Source organism: Myxocyprinus asiaticus, chromosome 40 (genome assembly GCF_019703515.2).
Source record: "Myxocyprinus asiaticus isolate MX2 ecotype Aquarium Trade chromosome 40, UBuf_Myxa_2, whole genome shotgun sequence".
Lineage (NCBI taxonomy): Eukaryota > Metazoa > Chordata > Actinopteri > Cypriniformes > Catostomidae > Myxocyprinus > Myxocyprinus asiaticus.
This window is the reverse complement of record NC_059383.1, coordinates 30022477-30044051: the sequence shown is the minus strand read 5'-3', so window position 1 is coordinate 30044051 and position 21575 is coordinate 30022477. Positions and strand designations below refer to the sequence as shown.

Sequence of the window (21575 nt, the reverse complement as noted above, 5' to 3'; positions counted from 1 at the left end):
ATAAATCAATCTGATTGGCTGACAAATCTGACAATCAGACTTTAGTTGCTCATTCATTTGCACTGTTGAGGGATTCTGCGGAAATTCTGAAGGCATGACGGTATGGAGCTTAAACTCATGCGCTGCTTCGGATTCGGGCATGCGATTTGTGAAACAGTTGTCACACTTTGCTTGTAAGCATCAAGGAATAAATTCTGATTGGATAAACTTTTCGTTTTTCTCTATTTGTTTGTAGATTAATTAAGAGTGGAAAGCGATTAAAAATACATAGGCAAAAAGGTGATTGAAAATGAAAGGATGAAATATGTTTATTTATGTGGCATGTAAGGCCAGCAGAGAAGGCTTTGCTGGCCCTGAGAAATCGCCACTGGTCTTTAGATTATGTAACTCAGAGATTTCAAGCAAGATATCCTGTGCTTTTCCCTGGTGGCTGATGCTGTTTTAAGTGCCTCTTAATAAAGTAAATATTTTTTAGCAGTAATACTCATTAGCCTTCTTTCTTAGTCTTCCATATATGTCTTGTTGATGTCTCTTTTGCATGTACTAAAATATGGTGTTCTAGTAGGCCTACGATTTTCACAAAGCAACAGTGCAACAGTCTGGTTCCAAAAAGAAAAAAATCAATTTGATTTTCAATGATAACTTATAAACTTTTAAAGACAGACCATCCATGAGCTCAGTGGTTTTTCATCAAAGCGCTTCCGCAGAAGCCATCAGACTGCGTTATTTCAACTTCATTATTTAAAAATCATGTTTGATAGTGGTATTCCTGGTAAACATCTACAGTAAACCATGGTCCAGCAGAGAAAGCTTCACCAATCAGGAACCGCGGCCAACAATGCCAGCAAAACGAGCCTAGGAGCGACCACCCACTCCAGTGACACACTGTGAATGATGCAATCGATTCGTCTCCCTTCAGCTCTAAACTACTTATATACTGTACGTATATACAGGGATTAAATTGGGCCAGTACAGTCTGGAACGACGTTTCGGCACGTTCGATTCCAAAAAGAAAAAAAAAATGCTTGTTTGTCAATCCATCCCATTTATTGTATTCTCTGTTGTGGTTTTTGTTTGATCCATTTGACACATTCCATCTCTATTTAGCCAGTGTACTTGTTACAAAAATATTTCAAGTTATTTATGCTTCGCTCTAGTCAGTTGCGGGTTTGTAGATGCAGCATATACGAGAGCAGCACGAGACCGCGAGCCCCCACATATAGATGTGAGTTCCACTTCTGTACCGCGCCATGGTCCGATCTCTGTTTCTAAGAATGGCATCAACTGCTCACCTATTTCTTCTTAGATACACTGATATGCAGTAATGAATTTGCGTAGTTGTTAAAAATGTGTATACTCGAAGTGGTTTTAAATCAGAAATCACTCACATCCAAAGCAACAATAACATTGATCAATATGTCATACAACTTGAGATCAAAAGACCACTAGACCAACACTCTGTCAAAGATTTCACTGTTTTATATATATGACCAAATATGTTTTAAATCTTAGTTTTTATTTTTTTAAACTAAATTCATTTGAAATGGAATTATTTGTAGAAAAAAGAATTGACATTTATTCACTTCATAACTTACATCTTACTGTAATTTTTGTCAACTTCATCAGACACATAATGCTATATTAATTTGATCCATCCAAAAAGTGTCTTTAATTATCTAGTAATAGTGTTCAGTAAAGGAGTTAAGTGATAAAATACATTCTATAATTTTATTTTCATTTTTTTCTGTTTTCACACTATTCTGAAAATTCTGACGTAGTTGACAAAATTGAATATTTTTTCCATCTTAACCATGTCATTGGAGTCATTTTTTTTTTTCTCTCAGTTGAAGCTGCCTCTATAACCTAAACTAAAATGCCCATATTTATCCCACAATTCTTAACAGAAATAATCACAATGGGATGACTGAGTTGACACGTTGAAGCTTTGACCGCAGAGACTTCAACATTGTTTGTTTAAAAATATACATAAAACTTACCAGACCATGTGTCCTACTGTTGCATCCACCATGAGTAGGAAGTGAGAAAGGGGCCCTCAGAATTATAGCTGACCATCACATTGTCTGATTTATTCAGGATTTTAAAAATCTGATGTTGATGCAAAGTGAGGACACAACTTTGATAGGCAGTTTTTTATGGAGCATGTCATTTAAAGTTTATTTTTTATATTGTTTGATTTCTTACAGATCCCTACCTTTCATTTGATATTTATATATGAATTTATTGTATTTGAAAATATTTTGTTTGGCATTTTGACATTGTGACCTCTTGCTGAGGACAGATTAAGTTGCATGTGCTTCCAAGTATAGAGCATGCATTTAAAAAAAACATATATATATCTAATTAAATTATTTTAATAAATAATTTAAAAAGTAATAAATGCCCTGAGTATACACATTTCCTTTAGATTGAACAGAATTTTTAATTATTATGAATTTTACATTTGGCAGATGCTTTTATCCAAAGCAACTTACAGAGCCCTTATTACAGGGACAGTCCCCCTGGAGCAACCTATAGTTAAATGCCTTGCTCAAGGACACAATGGTGGTGGCTGTTGGGATCGAACTGGCAACCTTCTGCTTACCAGGTCTGTGCTTGAGCCCACTACGCCGCCACCACTTGTCTTGATTTTTAACACAAAGATAACTTTTGTATGTTGAACATGTTTTGCCTCTCATTTCATCTCAAGAATCAGTGCTATGCAAAAAATGAATGGGAAAAATACTTCCGGAACCCAGAGAGAAGGATATAGCTGCAGCTATTGCTGCAAAAAGGGGCGGAAGCTTCAGACTGCCATGAAAGACATAGTGAGCCCCTTACCTTACCCTTGGAAGTGATGCCCCCTTTTGGAGTTGGTGCAACCCCCTTTTGGACTAACCACGCCCCTTCTGAAGTTACTCCGCCCTCTTTTAAGATTCCGCCCCGATTTGGAGGTCTCCGGCCTGCAGCTATGCCTACCTGGAAAAAGTGGGCAGGCACTGTTGCGCTTTATGCCCAGTTAATAATGTTTTATGCATTGCTCAGTCAAATCATGAGTTGCAGGCCTAGATCTAGCATATAGAATTTAATATTAAAATATAATGTCTACTTAATTTCTCTTGTATAAGAAGAACTGATTAGCTAACACACCATACGACGTATTTATAGCAACTGTAACTTCACACATTTCTATAACCAAGGCATCCTCCAGCCGTGGGCTGATCTGCAAGCCTGCAGCCGTGCGCCCCAGTGCATGAGCTCTTCCCACCTTTCCTCTTCCTTTAGTGCGCATGCGTTATGCCGCTCATTGTGTTCGCAAAGATGGCGTTGAGTAAAACGTTTGGACAAAAACCAATAAAATTTCAACTTGAGCAAGATGGGGACTTTTACATGATTGGTTCAGAGGTATGTATTCTGTCTCGCGGAGAATTACGCGAATGTTTACATCTCGTTGGCATTAATGTAGCCCTCACGTGAACCCTAAACATCATCATCTTTGACTTCTCTTTGTTGATCCTTGCCTGTTAAAGATGCTGATACCGGTATATAGATTGAATGAATGAATGATTAAATGATTGATACAGTTTATAGACATCATCGATATTATATATAGTAAAGCAAAAGTATATCCAATTTATACAAGTCAGATTTAAATGTTTAATTGTATATTCAGGCCAAACAAGTTGGGAAATGATTACTGTTTTATCAGTTTGCTCTTAAAATGCTCCGAAAACAATTTTAAGTCTCCAGTAACTTTAACGATACTTGATTTCAACATGCAGAAACGTTTTTTTCTGTAAGTTTTTACGTACTTTTGTTGTTTAGGTCGGCAACTACCTGCGTATGTTCAGAGGCTCTCTGTATAAGCGGTACCCGTCACTATGGAGACGCCTCGCATCCGTGGAGGAGAGGAAGAAGATCGTAGCATCATCGCACGGTAAGTGATTCCTTTCCCTTTAAATGATCTCCCCAAACTCTTAGGTCCAGAAAATAGCTGCAAGTATAAGGTTGCAACCACTCCAGAATTGATGCATGCGTTTGACATCAAGATTAGACAGAAATAGTGTCATCGTCCAGCTTCTGGACAGTAGTTTGTGCAGTGTTCTTTTTGTGTTAGATCATGGTTACGCAACTTTAGCCACCAGTGTGACCCTGCTGAAGGCGTCGGAGTGTGAGGAGATCTTCGAGGGGAACGATGAAAAGTACAAGGCTGTGTCCATCAGCACAGAGCCTCCGGCTCATCTCAGGTAAGGAGCCACCTGATGGGCCTTATTTACATTATATACATTATTAACTGTACTTTTTTCTTTTTGTTGACATATGGACACTTCAGAGATTGCCTGAAGTAATAAAAGACGCACTTTAGACTGATGTAGTAATACAAACAGATTTTTCTACATAGGTTTGTCAGGTTTTATTGACATTTAGACACTTCGAGCATTACTGTAATTAATAGAGTTTACTGATGGACTGATATCGGCCAAACTGATTAATCGGTTATTTGGCCATTTTGAGATTGACTTCATTGCCCGACATCCATGCCTGCTTGGCTGATTAACATTAAGTGTTACTCTTCCTTGTGTCAGTAAATTTTGAGTAAATATTGTGTCTTTAAATATAGTGTAAGTACAGTTTTGTGTATATCTAAATTTACTAACATTACATTTATTTTATCATATGAAAATTGGTTAAATTTGGAAGTGACATAATTTTTGATCATTTTTAGCTGATCATATAGCTTAGTTTGTGTAGTTTCTGTTGATGCATCTCATATAAATCTCAAAATTAGGGAGCAGAAGGCGAAAAGGAACAGTCAGTGGGTGCCTACCCTGCCCAACAGCTCCCATCATCTGGACGCAGTGCCATGCTCCACCACTATCAACCGAAATCGAATGGGACGTGATAAGAAGAGAACTTTTCCATTATGGTGTGTGAATTAGAAGTAGTTGTAAATCTTTATTGTCCATTCAAAGGGCCATTGTTGCAACATCTGATGACAAACATTTATCCACATACAAAAACATACTGTACATGCATTGTGCAGAATAAAAAAAAATGTGTGTGTATATATATATATATATATTACAGATAGTAAAACCAACACAACTCTAAATTGCAGATCTGAAGGAAGAACTTCAAATTCTAAGTGAAGAATATGGGTAGAATCATTGAAGATACTCAAAGCATTCTTAAAGGGATAGTTCACCCAAAAAAATGAAAATTCTCTCATCATTTACTCACCATCATGCTATCCCAGATGTGTATGACTTTCTTCTGCTGAACACAAGCAAAGATTTTTAGAATAAATCTCAGCTCTGTAAGTCCATTTAATGCAAGCGAATGGTGCCTAGAACTTTGGAGCTCCAAAAAGCACATAAAGGCAGCATAAAATTAAACCATACAACTCCTGTGGTAAACCCATATCTTCAGAAGTGATATTTATGGTGTGGGAAAAGGATAAATATTTAAATCCTATTTTAACTATAAATGTCCACTTTCACTTCCACATTCTTCTTTTGTTTTTGGCAATTCACATTTTTCGTGCATATCGCCACCTACTAGGCAGGGAGGAGAATTTATAGGAAAAAAAGGACTGAAACATTGATTGGTATCTCACCCACACCTATAGTATTGCCTCTGAAGACATGGATTTAACCACTGAAATAGTAAGGATTACTTTTAAATGCTTTTTAGAGTTTCAAAGTTCTGGCCTCCATTCACTTGCATTGTATGGACCTGCAGAGCTGAGTTTTGTTGTTAAAATCTTTGTTTGTATTCAGCAGAAGAAAGAAAGTCATACACATCTGGGATGGCATAAAGGTAAATAATGTGATAATTTTAATTTTTGAGTGAACTGTTCTTTTAAGAACCCATTTCTCACATAAAGCAGACATCTTGGCTGTACTGCACCTGTAATATTTGACCCCAAGTTTACAAATTTCTGCAGCTTTGATCTACTTTTAACATTCATTCCATAAAACCAAAAGAGCAAAATTATTTTTGCACTTTTCTTAGGTGATGCTAGTGGCACAGAAAGAGTTCTCTCCACCTTTAAACATTTCTTGGGTCATTTAGAACTTCAGCATTTAACTCAATGTAAATGCAGTTAAGAAATGTAAAACTCAGTGCATAATTTTGAGCTCTGGTTTAATATAACAGATGTTGTTATCAGGGCAACATCAAGCCAAATGTTGTTTTATAAAGGATTTAACCAAACCACATCTCTGCTCCATACTTCCCACGACTGAGTTGTTTCAGGTCAGCAGATGAATCAACAGTCCAAAGCACTGGCTTATTTTTGCTCTGAGGTTCATTTGGGTCATGTTGTTTATCACTGACAGAATCTTTTCTGATGATGTTACATAAAGCAAATGTTCCTGATAGACTCAATTTTCTTTGGACGTGCTGAAGTTCCAATTTCCATAGTCCAAATGCTTAAAAAGTCCCCCTTTTTAACACAAATCAGTCAGACTGAGTTGTGGTTTTTGGTCCTCAATTGACCCTACATCTTGTCATGCTAAGAGGCTGTCCTCCTAGGATATTTACCCTAAGTTATGGTCCTAACATTATTATCAACATCCCTTCACAAGGCTGTGGTAAATGTCATAGATTGGCTTTCAGTGAGACAGAGTTCAGACTGGAATGCTGCCAACCAGCTGTTGGTTTCAAGCACTGCTCCAATGTGGCCAAAACAACTTCTAATGATTAATTCGTTTGTCATTACTTACAAGACAAGTGTTCTAAATCATTCACATCATCACATATGTACATTTGTTAAACATGCAGGACACATAAGTTCTCACAGGACATGAAGGATGAATCATGCAGGCTGTTGTTTAGAATTAAAGCTCTGGTGTGGACTTTAACAGCACATGCTGTGCACATGGTGCTCAATGATTGAGTTGGTTGATATGTTATTCTGCTTTCCTTCAATGCATAGTTTTGATGACCACAACCCTGCAGTCATCCATGAAAATGCTTCCCAAGCAGAGGTCCTGGTGCCCATCCGCCTAGATATGGAGATTGATGGGCAGAAACTCAGAGACGCCTTCACCTGGAACATGAATGGTAAGGGAACAGAATTTAAAAATGGCATAGTATTGTCTTTTTACTTAACGTTTTTCAAAATACTGTAGACATTTTAAGAAATTCTTATGAAAAACGTAAGTAGTGTCATCTACTGCCATCCCAGATGTGTATGACTGACTTTCTTGTGCTGAACACAAACAAAGATTTTTAGAAAAATATCTTTGCTCTGTTGGACCATTCAATGCAAGTGAATGGTGACCAGAACTTTGAAGCTCAAAAAAGCACATAAAGGCAGCATAAAAGTAATCCATAAGACTCCATTGGTTAAATCCATGTCTTGAGAAGCGATATGATATGAATTGTGAGAGACAGATCAATATTTAAGTACATTTTTACTATAAATGTCCACTTTCACCAGTCCTGCTAAGTGCTCTATCCTAAGAGTTCTTCTTCTTTTGTTTTTGGTAATTCACATTTTTTGTGCATGTCGCCACCTCTTGGGCAGGGAGGAGAATTTATAGTAAAAAAAAAAAGACTTAAATATTGATCTGTTTCTCACCCACACCTATAATATCACTTCTAAAGATATAGATTTAAAGGATTAGTTCACCCAAAACTGAAAATTCTCTCATGATTTACTTACCTTTAAGCCATCCCAGATGTGTATGACTTTCCTTCTTCAGCAGAATCGAAGTGAAGATTTTTATAAGCAGATTTCAGCTCAGTTTGTCCATACAATGCATGTAAATGGGTGCCATCAGGCCAAAAGACATATTTAGGCAGCATAAAAGTAATCCACACGACTCCAGTTGATCAATTAATCTTCTGTAGCAAACTGATATGTTGGTGTAAGAAATAAATCGATAATTAAAATGTTTTTAACTTTAAATCGTTGCTTCTGCCCAGCACTGAATTTCTGTTTGAAATGAACTAACTCTCGCATGACGTTCGTTCCTCTGTTGTATACAGAGCGCATGCTTCCGACTTCTAGCGTGAATGCACCATTGGGCTTATGTCACTGATGCGTCGACTGCTGGCAAGTGATTTTTTTAAGTTAATAAAGTTATAATTATCAATTCATTTTTACACAAACCTATTGATTTGCTTTAGAAGACATTAATTGATCAACTGGAGTCATGTGGATTACTTTTATGCTGCCTAAATGTACCTTTTGGACCGTCAAACAGCCAGCAGCATAATAGCACCAATTTACATGCATTGTATGGACAAACTGAGCTGAAATCTGCTTATAAATCTGCTTCACTTCGGTTTTGCTGAAGAAGGAAAGTCATACACATCCGGGATGGCTTAAAGGTAAGTAAATCATGAGAGGATTTACATTTTTGGGTGAACTAACCCTTTAACCACTGGAGTCTTCTAGATTACTTTTATGCTGCCTTTTATGTTCTTTTTGGAGCTTCAAAGTTTTTACCACCATTCGCTTGCATTGAATGGACCTTCATTTGTGTTGAGCAGAAGAAAGAAAGACATACACATGTGGGATGGTATGAGGGTAAGTAAATGATGCGAGAATTTTCATTTTTCTTTGAACTAATCCTTTAAGGCTTAATTTTTTTTTCTTCTATTTACAGGCTTCTTTGATATTTTGCCTTGTTCATTATGTTTATGACAATTAAACATGTTACCCTCCTATTCTAATTACTATAATGCAAAAAAAAATCTCATTCTCATTACTGCACTGTGATTGATTTGAACGTATTTATATGTCATGGTAGTATTTTTTTGTACTGCCTTTAATTTATGATTATTTACATAAATCATTGTATTACAGATTTTTTATTTTATTTTCATTTCAGTAATGTAATTATTGAGGGGGAATTTTTGTAATGTAAATAACGTGACAAAGGAAAACAGGCTTCATTGGTTATGCAGTTTATTATTATTATTAATGTTTTATTTTCCACTTTGGTTGTGACCTGGACATGTTTTTGCTAGATTCTACTATCACTATCAGTAAAAGTTGCAAAAAATAATAAAGCAGTATGTTGAAAGAATCCATGCTAAGCACATTAGAACATGTGTCACTTTGTCTGTTTTTGCATCTCCAGAGAAGCTTATGACTCCAGAGATGTTTGCTGAGATCCTTTGTGATGACCTGGACCTCAATCCTCTCACCTTCGTCCCTGCAATCGCCTCTGCCATTAGACAGCAGATCGAGTCCTACCCCACCGACAGCATTCTGGATGAGCAGATGGATCAGAGGGTCATCATCAAGGTGTCCTTACAGTGATATCCAAAAGTGATAAGGGATTTTCTACAGAATTTGTAAAGTTGGTTTTAGAATTACAAAAACATAGTCCTTAATCTTGCACTTCAGGCTAACAGCACACAAGTAGCATTTTTGCAGAATGAAAGGGAGTTTTGTGGCTTAAGTCACTGTTTATCAGCTTTTTACCCATTTATTAGCCATCTATACGTTAGTTTACTCCTAAAAATGAGAAAATTAACTTTTAGCAGATACATTTTTTCTTTTTCTTTTTTTTTATTGTGCAGTCTTTCTCTTTCGAGAAAACAACAAAAATATTCATGACTTATCTTGCCCTTGGGCGTATACATATTTTGTTCAATAAAATGCTCTCTAGAATTTGCGTCCTCCTAATACCATGTGCCACTGACTAGCAGGTTGCAAATCATGGTTCCACGTAAACCAAAGGCAACTGGCGATGAATAAAAGGGCCCTTTGATATGTCCTTCCCCAACTTCCTGTTGCAGCAGGAAATGCATCAACACAGGAAAGGACATGCTTGTAACACATTTTCATGGGGTCTTTAAGGCCAGATAAACAGTCACGACCTGCACTTTGTCTAATTTTCTGATTCCCCGTGTCCTTAATTGACCAAAACTTGATTAATGCTTATTTGTAAACTGTCTCCTGTGTTAAAAAGGAACTAACCATAGCTAATGTGGATGATTCTGTTGCTGACCTGCATTGGATTTTAATTTGTGCTTTCAGCTAAACATTCACGTAGGAAACATCTCTCTGGTGGATCAGTTTGAGTGGGATATGTCAGAGAAGGAGAACTCTCCAGAATCATTTGCTTTGAAGCTCTGCTCTGAGTTGGGCCTCGGAGGAGAGTTTGTCACCACCATTGCCTACAGCATCCGCGGACAGCTCACTTGGCACCAGAGGACGTACGCCTTCAGGTGGGAGACACACACATACGTAAACACCAACAGCTGCTTGCAGACTGGCAAATGGGTTCAGCTGCAAAATTCAGCTGTGTTCAGGTTCATACATTTCAGCCTGTACTATTGACAGATAACCCATGTGCTTCAACCCCTCACTCGGCAGCTTTCAGGTTCAGGGTGCCAGTCCCCACCCCTGGTCTAATGTAATGCTAGTTAAATGGTTTTTGATGCATAAGCCTCTCCAGAACTGGGGGGGGGGGTAACTGGGTAGCTCAGTGGTAAATACGCTGGCTACCACCCCTGGAGTTCACGAGTTCGAATCCCAGGGCGTGCTGAGTGACTCCAGCCAGGTCTCCTATGCAAACAAATTGGCCCAGTTGCTAGGGAGGGTAGAGTCACACGGGGTAACCTCCTCATGATCGCTATAATGTGGTTCGCTCTCGGTGGGGCGCGTGGTGAGTCGTGCGTAGATGCCGCGGTGGATAAGATGTGCGGGTTGACGGTCTCAGACGCGGAGGCAACTGAGATTCGTCCTCCGCCACCCGGATTTAGGCGAGTCACTACGCCACCACAAGGACTTAGAGCAAATTGGGAATTGGACATTCCAAATTGGGAGAAAAAGGGGAGAAAAAAAAGAAAAAAAAAGGTGTTGGTCTCAGAGCACAAAAAGTACATTTAAAAACTCTAAAGCGAGAACAAAAAAGCAGAGCAAAGAGAAGTGAAATAGCAATTGTAGTTGTTGACAAATTGGATATATTTTGAATATACTATCCCTACCTAATACCATATTTATTACAACAACTATTCAATCAATTATGCAATTTAAGAATGCATTTCATACTTGGTGAGAATAGTTTTAATAGTTTAGCAATAGTTGTTTTATTGGATTGCTTCAAGAACATTTTAATAGCCCTTATTTTTTTTTTCTATTTCTCAAGATAAACAAAGAAATTAAACCAAAGCAATACAGAAGCCTTGTCAGGTCAGCATGAAACTTGAGGAATTATTAGGCATTCTTCAACATGCAAGTGCATTTTGTCAAAATGTCTGTTTGTCCTATACTTTGTTTGCCTGTATCCTGTGTGTCTCTAGACACGTCAGGGCCTAATTCCATTTAAAAGAATGATTTGCATCAATTTAATGTCATATCAAGTGGAGTATTCATTCCTGTTTATTACGTGGTCACATAAACAAACACTTTTGTTTATGCCACTCAATTGAGACCATCCTTAATTTGGTCTGGACCATCCACTTAATCTATACAGTCTCATTTACTGTTTGAGCATTCTGTCTTCTCTTCGTAGTGCCATAAATGTTTTTGTTGTGTTCCCTCTTTCCTCAATTTGTAACTTAAATGTTTTACACATTCATAGCATTTGTTTCGTTCTTTTACCCTATTCAAAACAGTCCATGTAGGATGATATTCTTATATAATGTTTCATTGTTCTGTCGCTCTAATCTTGCATGGCTTGCAGCCTTACTTTTGCCCTTTTAGGGGTGGGCATTTGTTGGGGCTTGACCAGTTAGCATTACATTTTCATCATGAGATCTTAAGTTAAGAAATCTCTTAATACACTGCACTATTTTAACTAAAGGTTTCCCTCAATTTAAGGGGTTTCTTGCAGTGTGGCACTGATAGTTTTTGTTTTGTTTTCTTTGTGAATAACTTCATCATTGCTTTTTTGCTTTGCTATATAACCTTCTAATTGTTTGCTTCTCCCACTGTCTGTCCCAATAGGTCTGATTTCAGGTCAATATGCTTCAAAATTACTTGATCTTCTCTCCCTCTTACCCCCCACGTTTCATACCCTGGGAAGCTGAGTACTTTTCATCTCTTATTTTATAATATGTTACTTTTGCAGTGCTCATCCCTGTATATGGACATTATTTTCCTTTGATAATGTCTAAGGCAATTTTCCTCCTAAAAGGTCAAACATATATAGCCAATCGTGTTTTTTTTTCTCTTTGTTTTTTCTCTCTTTTTCTTTTTTAATAACCGTGCAATTATACATCAAAAAAATCTTAAACAGAAACAGTGTAAATCTAGTAACACCAAAATCATTTTAAGTGATATGTTGTTTGAGTTGACTCCTTTCTTATGATTACCCTCTTTGCATGCACTATCATTGCATGTCTTTATTGATTTCTGATTATAATTAAAGCAAGAGGTCATTGTGGATGATAATATAAATGGATTTCATTAGCAAAAGTTCAGCTTTGTGCTTTAAGAAGGGTCATCAGTGAATCATCATTGGTCATCCATGATGTTTAAGAGATTTTGCTGTCCATTCCTGACTCTGTGGTCGTGATGTCATTTCCTGCAGTGAGAACCCTTTACCTACAGTGGAGATTGCCATTCGGAACACAGGTGATGCTGACCAGTGGTGCCCTCTACTGGAGACCCTGACAGACGCCGAGATGGAGAAGAAGATCAGGGATCAAGACAGAAACACAAGGTGAGAAACATGCTTAAATTATGAAACAAAAGGAATAGACTCCTATCACCTACTTGACAAACTGGGGGCTTTTTTTCATTAACTTGCCATTGTTACGTAATAAAATATTATTCATTGCTGTTAACAGACGGGCAGCCTCCAGCCTGTCAGCGTTTATTTTGTGGCCTAAAAATGTCTTGTAATATGTACATATTGTATGTAATGTATAATTTATATAAAATCAATTTATTTAAAAACTATACACATTTATATAACTTTTCTTTATGCAAGCTAGTACTTCTCTAAGGAATTTTGAAACTTCTACATTGCAGCACTTATACAGTATTATTGCCTCTTAAAGGTGCAGTATGCAATATATTTACTGTACTAAAGCATAGAATTATCATAATATGTTATATCAGAGATTTAGGAAACATGCTAAGTTGAAATACTGGCTTCTCCAAAAACAATGCAATAGTCAGTATATTCTACTTTGAAATGTCCATTCCAGGCAGGAATTTCTGTTTGTGTTTTGGCCTGTGTGATCCTGCCCATTGCCCAATTTCCAGAAGTATTTCGACACCCCGGGTTGCCAGATTTGAAACAAGTTAGCGGGCAAACACAGCGCGCTGCAGCCATGAAAGCCAGCAATACATCTAGCTAAATGACGGAGTTATAAAAAATCCACATGAGCTATTTTATAATTTGCAAACAATAAAAACATTGCAAACGTATACATTAACTGATCAACTTACAGTGTAAGGCTCATCGCTTGCCATCGTCAGTTTGCTCATTCCTGTTGTGTGTCCTCAACCTGGCAACCCACGTGAGCTTCCAGTCTGGGGAGGAGGGGGCTGGGGAGACAACTCTCTCCAATATTTTGAATTTGGACTGCAGTGCCCATTTTAAATGCTTGATGTCAATGTTACATATTGCTGCTTTAAGGATGAATCGCCTATGCTACATTTTTCATTTGAATAAATATAAATGGAAATATAATAAATATATATATATATATATATATATATATATATATATATATATATATATATATATATATATATATATATATATATATATTTTGTTATGCTTTGCTCTGAAATGTTTAATCGGCTTAATAGTGCTCTTGTATATTGTAAAACTTCCTTGCAAACCACAGTGATGTTTGTTTGTAAGGGTATCATATATTTTCAGTCCGTTCTTTTGAATGAGTCTGTCAAATCAGTTCACTGTTTGGTCTGAATGATTCATTAGCAAATCGGTCTGAATTTTTTATTATTTTTAAAAATGCAAAAGTCATTGGAACCCTTTATAAATACTGTAATTAACACAAATATCTGTTGAAAATTAGGAAGTGCGCTTACCATTTTAAATGCAATAGCATTCTAACAACGTGAAAGTTAACGGTTTAACCAGCAAAACATAGGAGATCCTAGGAGATCAACAGTTAAAGAAATACTCAAACCAGTCTGTCTGGCACCAAAAATTATGCCATGTTCGAAATCACTGAGATCACATTTCTTTCCTCGATCTGATGGTTGATGTGAACATTAACTCAAGCTACAGACCCATATCTGCATAATTTTATGCATTGCACTGTTGCCACAGGATTGGCTGATTATATAATCTCATGAATAAGTAGGTGTACAGGTGTGCCTAATAAAGTGGTCACTGAGTGTATAGTGGCTTTTTGCATCTTTTTGCTTTTTAAATAAAAGTGGAGTATGTCTGGTTTAGACATTAATAACATGGTTTTCTCATTTTCACAGACGTATGCGACGACTTGCCAACACCGCCCCTGCCTGGTAGAGAATGAACATTATTGGTGCTGCCACTCAATAAGCTTAGTCTCTGAAAGGGCCCTGGGGTTGCTGGAAGCCTTTGCTCAGATACACACAGCACTCTGCATAACATTCCTCCGGCCTTCTGACCTCTTCAATTTACAACAGCATTACACACTTTCTAGAGACACCAGGCCTCTCAACTCTGATCTGGCATCAGCCAGACTTCACAGTGCCTAAAGGGGCAGCTCAGACTTCACTGATCATGAGTCAGATCTTATTAGAATGCCCGCCATTGCCGTTTCTCTGGTCTGCAGATATGGACTGATCAATTACTCTGGTTGTAACAGGACATTGTTGAGAATGTTAAAGGTGCTAATGCATACAATGAACTTGACTTTCTTTTTATAAAATAAAGGAAATAGAGAATTGTTTGCCTATGGTTCTCTGTTTTTCCATTTTAGTTTTCACAAGTAAAAACAAAGTTGTATTTGTTAGCATTAGTAAATGCACAATGAACTAAAAATGAACAATTGTATTTTTATTAACTAACAAAGATTAATGAATGATGTAAAAAAAATATGTATTGTTATTTGTTTGTTCATGATACATAATGCATTAACTAAATTTAACGAATGGAACATTATTGTGAAGAGTTACCCTTTTTTTCTTTTCTTTTTTTTTTTTTATCCTATCACTTTATTTCCAGGTTTAAATCAGAACTTCAAATTCCAGTTTTCCAATTTGGACTTTTGGACCCCATTTATTATATACTTATAAAGGTATTCAGGTTTCTCAATATCACTTTTCATTTAATTTTATTACATTAAAAAAAGAAATGAAGAAGAACACTATTTTCAGTTTTTATCATTTTTGTCTGTGCATTAGCTCATCACCTAAATCACATTCTTTTGAAATGTGAGTCAGTGTGTCTTTATTGTTTATGGAAACTGGAAGCAGTTCAATCAAAACCTTGAAATCCCTCATTAACCGAAGCCTGTGATAGATTATATACTCACAAAATCTTTTGGCAATCTATCACAGCACATGTATTTGGGTTCACTACAGAGAATGGAAATACAGTAGAAATAGAGTAGCTCCAGCCCCATCACGAGTCCTTTTGCGTGCTTATGCCACTCACAAATTTCCTGTAGTTTGCTAAAAGGCGACTTGAGGACATGCTCATAGAGGGGTGTTATAGAAGGATGTCTAACAGGATGCCAAAAGTTTATAAAGCTCTTAAAGCAAGCACTAACAAGCACTGTTCTTTCAGTCATTTAGTATGTTATTATTTGTGTTCACTGAACTGTAAATGGGTTATCTAATATTTATCATCTACAGTGCAGATGCATGGAAATGGCTATCACGATGTCAATGAGACCAGGAGTGCAATTTTACCCGATGATATGTGCCAACTTCCTTACAATCAGTTCAGAAACCACAACTTTGGAAAACTGTGTTGTTTACGCTTGTTTTATTACACGTTTGCTTTCCATTGTAAAGACATTTTTGTTTTTGGACTTAACCACTAAAGCAAAGATACTGAAATCCCTGTGATAAAACTGGTTGTAGTCGAGACTAAAGGATAACAAGAAAAACACCGTTATAATATTAGATTTTAGTCATGACTAAAGCGTAACAAAAAAACACATAACATTATTTTAAAGCAAAAATACATAATGAAGCTCAGTGCAAGTAGTCCATTGGTCACAATTAAATTGTGCAACAGACCTTTAAGTTAATTTTAACAGGATAGTTCTCCCCAAAATTCTATATCTTTTACTTAGCCTCATGTCATTCCAAATATGTATTTTCCATTTTGGGTCAACTATCTCTTTAAGTCATTATTCACTGAAAATCTTCCCCTCCACTGTATTGAATGAATGATAACAGCAATTTCTTCTATTTCTCTTGTATGTTTAATGCACCTTGTTTGGTTCATCTTAGTCAAAGGCCAGTCTTTTTTTTTTTTTTTTTTTGTTTTGTTTGTTTGTAGCAGAGATAAAATGACAATACAGGGAAGTTATCTAACTTCTAAACACACCTGTGGTCCACAGTGGAATCTATAGAATTACCATTTTATGTAAGGTTTTAAGTAGTAAAAACAAACATAGTGAACAATTCAACCACAGTGTTGTTAGTTTAAAAAGAACTCATTGTAGAGCTTTTTTTTGTCCTATTTATCTTGGCTCTGGACTCAGATGACTTTTGACAGATGTGGTTTACATGTTAATAGTTTAGTAGGGCACCTAAAATTACTTTGTGTCTGATCCTTCATCATTTGTATCTAATGTCCTCGCTTAGACAAACAAATTGAGCATTCCACTCTTATGAAGATAATCTACCATAGGGGACATTGTTGTTAAACTGGAATGTTGACTCTTTTTTGACTTCATTTCATTGCTTTTAATCACGTCAGGATTCAAACTGAGTAGGACCAGTCATGATTTTAAAAAATGCCAATGCTTTCATTTAAATGAATTTTAAAAGTCAAATGTTTTTCAGTTGTACTGTGCTCTGTGATTTGTGTGAAAATACAGTATGTGAACATACAAACAATCTCTTTTTTAATTTAATGAGAGAAATACTGCAGGGTCAACTGTTTGTGCATGCGTGTGATTAGACCAGTGCAGACTTGCTTCACCCTAAAGGCAAACGTCCTTCTTCAAGTTCAAAATCTAGACATGTGTTTTACAACATACTCTTGGAAGAGAGACAAGTGTGTGCATAACAGCATTTTAAAAAGTCTTGTACAAAGTCTGGCTTTAGTGAGTAATGATCATCAAAAGAAAACATGCCATGGCTTCTTGAAAACTTTATATCATTCAAAAGCTAGTCAAGAGTGTGTCCTGGGTGGTTCCGAGGGGACTGCTAAGATGTTCTAGGTGATCATTAATGTGTTGCTATGTGGTTGCTATGGTGTTTTGGGTGGTTGCTAAGTGGTTATACTGGCCCAAGTCAACAGAGCGCATAAGTCTCTAGTATATTCTGATACTACCTACTGTAGGTCTTCCTCAGGTTCCTCTGTCAATGCAAGTCAAATTGATGTTTTCATCCATTTTATCATTCACCAAGCAAAACTCGCAAGTCTGATTGCTAAGTAAAGCAATAGCACATTTCTCCTCAACAAGCTGAGCAATTTCACTCCTCATTCACGTCCATAGCATATAAAGTGCAGGATTAGTTATGCGCATAAGTACGTTTAATACTAAGGGTTAGGGTTTTGAAAACAAAGTAGCAATATTATTTTGGTTCTAGATGTCTGATTGATACACTCTAATAGGGATTCCGACTAAACAGGCAAATCATTTACTTCACAGGCAGGTCAAATGTGCATCTGCTTCTGTCACTTCAAAAGGGAGAGTGTTATTTAACATACACTTTGGACAATAAAAGTAAGGACTTTCAATTAATTTCCTGTTCCCATAAACCATGTAAACCTTAAAAATTAACTGATTTACACAGGATGTGTCACTGTCAGCTAAACATATAGGGCCCTATTTTATACCATAGGTCATAAGTGCAAAGTTAATGGGCATGGCTAATAGGTTTTGTTATTTTCACGGAGCTCTCCAAACTGCAAATGTAGGAACAGTGAAAAGACTTTGCACTGAAAACAAACTTGGTATTGAAACGTCTTAGCGCAATTACCTATTTCTCAGGAAAATAGCAAATTACGCTTTGCACCACTTCATTTACACACAATACACCCACAGATGGTGCAAACACTTCTTCCCACGGCCACTTGAGCTTTGCGCTGGCACAAAAATGTCACTTAGAATTAGTGCTCTCACTAAAATTGGATAACACATGGTGCACGATTTTCACTCGCACATAGCGCACTATTTTCACTCCCGAAAATAGAGCCCATATAGAACCAGAAGCCCTTGAATGAACTGCACAGAACACATAAATTACATTAAAATAGTTAAAAATCATTGTTTTGACTCTGAGCATCTTGGTAATCAGATTTGGTTCTTGACTTTGTTAAAAAAAGGTCAACAAAGTGGATTTAGTGAGCCAGTTCAGTGCACATTATTAGGAATATGTTCTTTTTTTTTAAATCCTCTTGATAACACAAGAATCAGGGTTTGTGTTTCCACCAAAGCGACATGACATTTGTAGTTACTCAAGTAAAACCCTTCAAAATGTGGTAACTTGGTGAAGGATGGCACCATCAGATGCTACAAATTATCAGAACTAAAACTATGATGTCATTATGTTACAATGTCATTGTGCTACAAATTTGCTCTGTGTAAGTCAATATGGTTCTGGAGTCGACTCAGCAGGGGGGCCGTGTTCTATTTCCACTCCGAGACCCCTGGAAGAATATAAAAGAACCAGACACATGAAAAAAACTGCTTACTTCTCTCATATGAGACCAGAAACACTGATAATATTAGGAACCAGCTGTGAAGGAAAAGCAATTTAAGAACAAAAGCTTTATACAGAGCTTATGAATATTGAACAAAACCTTTCAACAATAATAGACAGAACACATTAAACAAAGAGACGATTTTATTGGAGCTGAAAATATAATACAATTCTTTTTATAAAGTATTTACACAGTAAATGCATAATTAAAAGCAATAACATGAGAAAGAATTGGTTACATGACATACATTATAATGAATGTGGATGAGAGGTGTACAATTTTCTTGGATCAAAAGCAATAATTGCCAGTGCTTTGTGAAGACTATGACGATTTTACACCTCATTACCTCCATTATACAGAAAGTTGTATTGTAATTATTTAACACATAATCTGAAAAGAGACTGGATCAACAGCATCAGTGGCCTGCACTGGAACATTTACATTATCATTATGTCTTTTTTCCAGACTCGGAGAAATAGTTCACCCCAAGATGAAAATTCCCTCATCATTTACTCATGCCATCCTAGATGAGTTTGACTTTCTTTCTTCTGCAGAACATCAACAAAGATTTTTAGATGAATATCTCAGCTCTGTAGGTCCATACAATGCAAGTGAATGGTAACTAGAACTATGTAGCTCCAAAAAGCACATAAAGGCAGCATAAAAGTAATCCATAAGACTCCATAAGATCCAATCAATTTTGGATGAGAACTGACCAGAATATAACTCCTTTTTCACTGTACATCTTGCAATTGCGGTCTCTAGGCACGATCATGATTTCAAGCTCGATTACACTTCCTATCACTTGACACATGCGCCGAGCGCTAGATGACGCTAGGAAGTGTAATCGGGCTTGAAATCATGATTGCCAAGGAGACTGCTGTCAAGTGTAAAAAATATAATGTAAAAAGGAGTTATATTTTGGTCTGTTCTTAACGAAAGTTGACTGGATCGCTTAAGCAGGCAATGATTAAACCACTGGAGTCTTATGGATTAATTTTATGCTGTCTTTATGTGCTTTTTGGAGCTTCAAAGCTTTGGTCACCGTTCACTTGCATTGTGTGAACATGAGATATTAGAGCTGAGATTTAAGTTAGACCAAAAGGGGCGTTCCCAAGTCGCTTTACTGTTGGTTGCCAGTAGTCATTTGAAAGACTCTAACAGCTAATTATAAATGTTTGGGAGCAAAACTGTAATGTTCGAGGTATATATTTATCTTCTAAAAATGTTTTAGCACCTATATTTGTACCAAACGTGCTTCCATGATAAAACTGCTGACACAAATAAAAATGTTTTAAAAATGATATTTGGAACATGGGCATTAATTATCTAAAATCACTGTTATTTATATTATGGCAAAATGCTACAGTACTTCTCAAGAAGAATGGCTGTTATGTTTTCCTAAACTCTATCAATACTGGCAACAAAATATACACATTATAAATAATCAAGTACACAATATGAAAAAAAAAAAAAAAAAAGAAGTATTTTAAGGTCAAGAGTTTCCTGCTTTTCCTGAGAGAGAGGGGAGTCCTTGTGTATTTATTATGTTGCAGAAGAGAACATCCAGCAACAATTAATTTCAGTTTTCTTTCAAAAATATAGGGGACAGTAAACATGCAATTGCACCTTGAGTTATAGATGGAGCAGTTACACAGTACCTGCTTGAAAGGACAGAAAAGTGATCCAGTGGTCAAATCTGGAAATATTGCAATATCTGACACGCTACCTGAAAAATCTTGCAGCTCACTAATTAGTACCACCTTGATCATGTGTAACTGTGTGGAGGATACTAGGTGGTCAAAAAGACCCCAGTGATGAATTTAGGATTAATTATATCTAGCCCAAAATTTATCAATACAGGGAGGCAGAGCAACCGAAGAAATCCATGCCGATGTAGCGCGGATATCCCTCTAGCACCCGCACTTCCACTGGGTCGAACTTCCAGTACTGATTTCCTTTTAAGAAGTGGGCAAATCCTGTGGAGATATTTGGAATGAAGAGACATTAAACCATATTTTAAATACTTGCCAACTTTTCTGTCAGTGATAACCTATGTAATCTTTATTTCCAGACAGAAGATATTTAAAAACGACATCCTTAAAAAACAGTGTCAAGAATGTAAAAGGTGACAGCTGACGTTGACATATCCTAGCCTAATATGCAGAGTTAGCTACACGATGTTAAAAAAGACATCCTTACGTAATCAATACCTAAACCTAACCATTAGTGTTTCAAAATGCAGAAGCGAAATGAAAAAGCACATATTCTGAAGCAACCACATCATATCGTGCCACTTCTATGATTCTGACGTGTCACTTGTCAGCTTGAGTTCATGGCTGGACTTGACCTGCAGTCTTCTGACTCTAAGTCTAGTGCCCTACCAAGTGACCTACCACACAAGCTATTTATGTTGGAATAAGTGTATATATGTAGGTGGGTCTGTAATACAAGCATTAAAAAATATATATAGTTTTTCAAAAGATGCATTAGAGTAAAAGTGTGTTGATATCATAAAATAGCAGGGTCTGAGTAACAGAGAGAAAAATAAGTATTTATTAAGTCATAATCAGCCATTAAAGTCATGATTTGAGTTAAAGTGAATAAAATGCACAGTTGTTGTTGCGCCTCTAGTGTTAATTTCGCCTGGAAACTGCAGGGAATTGTACCTGGAGACAAATAAAAATGTATATAGAGTCACGTTTACACTATGAGACCAGGTTGCATTTGTATGTTGATTTCACTTAAATGTGTAACAGTGTGGCTCTGTGGCGCTATCAAAACATTCTTCTGTTTGTCTGAGCGACC

The 21575-nt window shown here is 36.6% G+C and overlaps 2 protein-coding genes across 5 annotated transcripts in view; one reads left to right on the top strand and one right to left on the bottom strand.

Annotated features, from left to right (window-relative positions):
- Positions 1-3294: 3294 nt before the first annotated feature.
- Positions 3295-15177, top strand: LOC127430601 (SWI/SNF-related matrix-associated actin-dependent regulator of chromatin subfamily B member 1-A-like). Of its 3 annotated transcripts, none has more exons than XR_007895460.1 (9): positions 3295-3402; positions 3823-3934; positions 4136-4244; positions 4787-4924; positions 6938-7065; positions 9096-9262; positions 10001-10191; positions 11915-12632; positions 14381-14397. XR_007895460.1 is itself a non-coding variant. In XM_051680481.1 (9 exons), the coding sequence occupies exons 1-9, from the start codon at positions 3295-3297 to the stop codon at positions 14418-14420; spliced, it is 1125 nt and encodes a 374-aa protein (XP_051536441.1). In that variant the 3' UTR covers positions 14421-15177. The 3 variants fall into 3 exon arrangements, 2 of the variants coding, with proteins under 2 accessions (XP_051536441.1, XP_051536442.1); XM_051680481.1 differs by having other exon boundaries at positions 12501-12632; positions 14381-15177; XM_051680482.1 differs by having other exon boundaries at positions 3823-3938; positions 4089-4244; positions 12501-12632; positions 14381-15177.
- Positions 15178-18903: 3726 nt separating this feature from the next.
- LOC127430596 (stromelysin-3-like) overlaps positions 18904-21575 on the bottom strand; it is a 37412-nt gene continuing 34740 nt past the window's right edge. For both annotated transcript variants that reach the window (XM_051680473.1, XM_051680474.1), the window contains exon 8: positions 18904-20746. In XM_051680473.1, the coding sequence (XP_051536433.1) occupies positions 20622-20746 (125 nt within the window). In that variant the 3' untranslated portion in view covers positions 18904-20621. The remainder of the gene's footprint in view (positions 20747-21575) is intronic.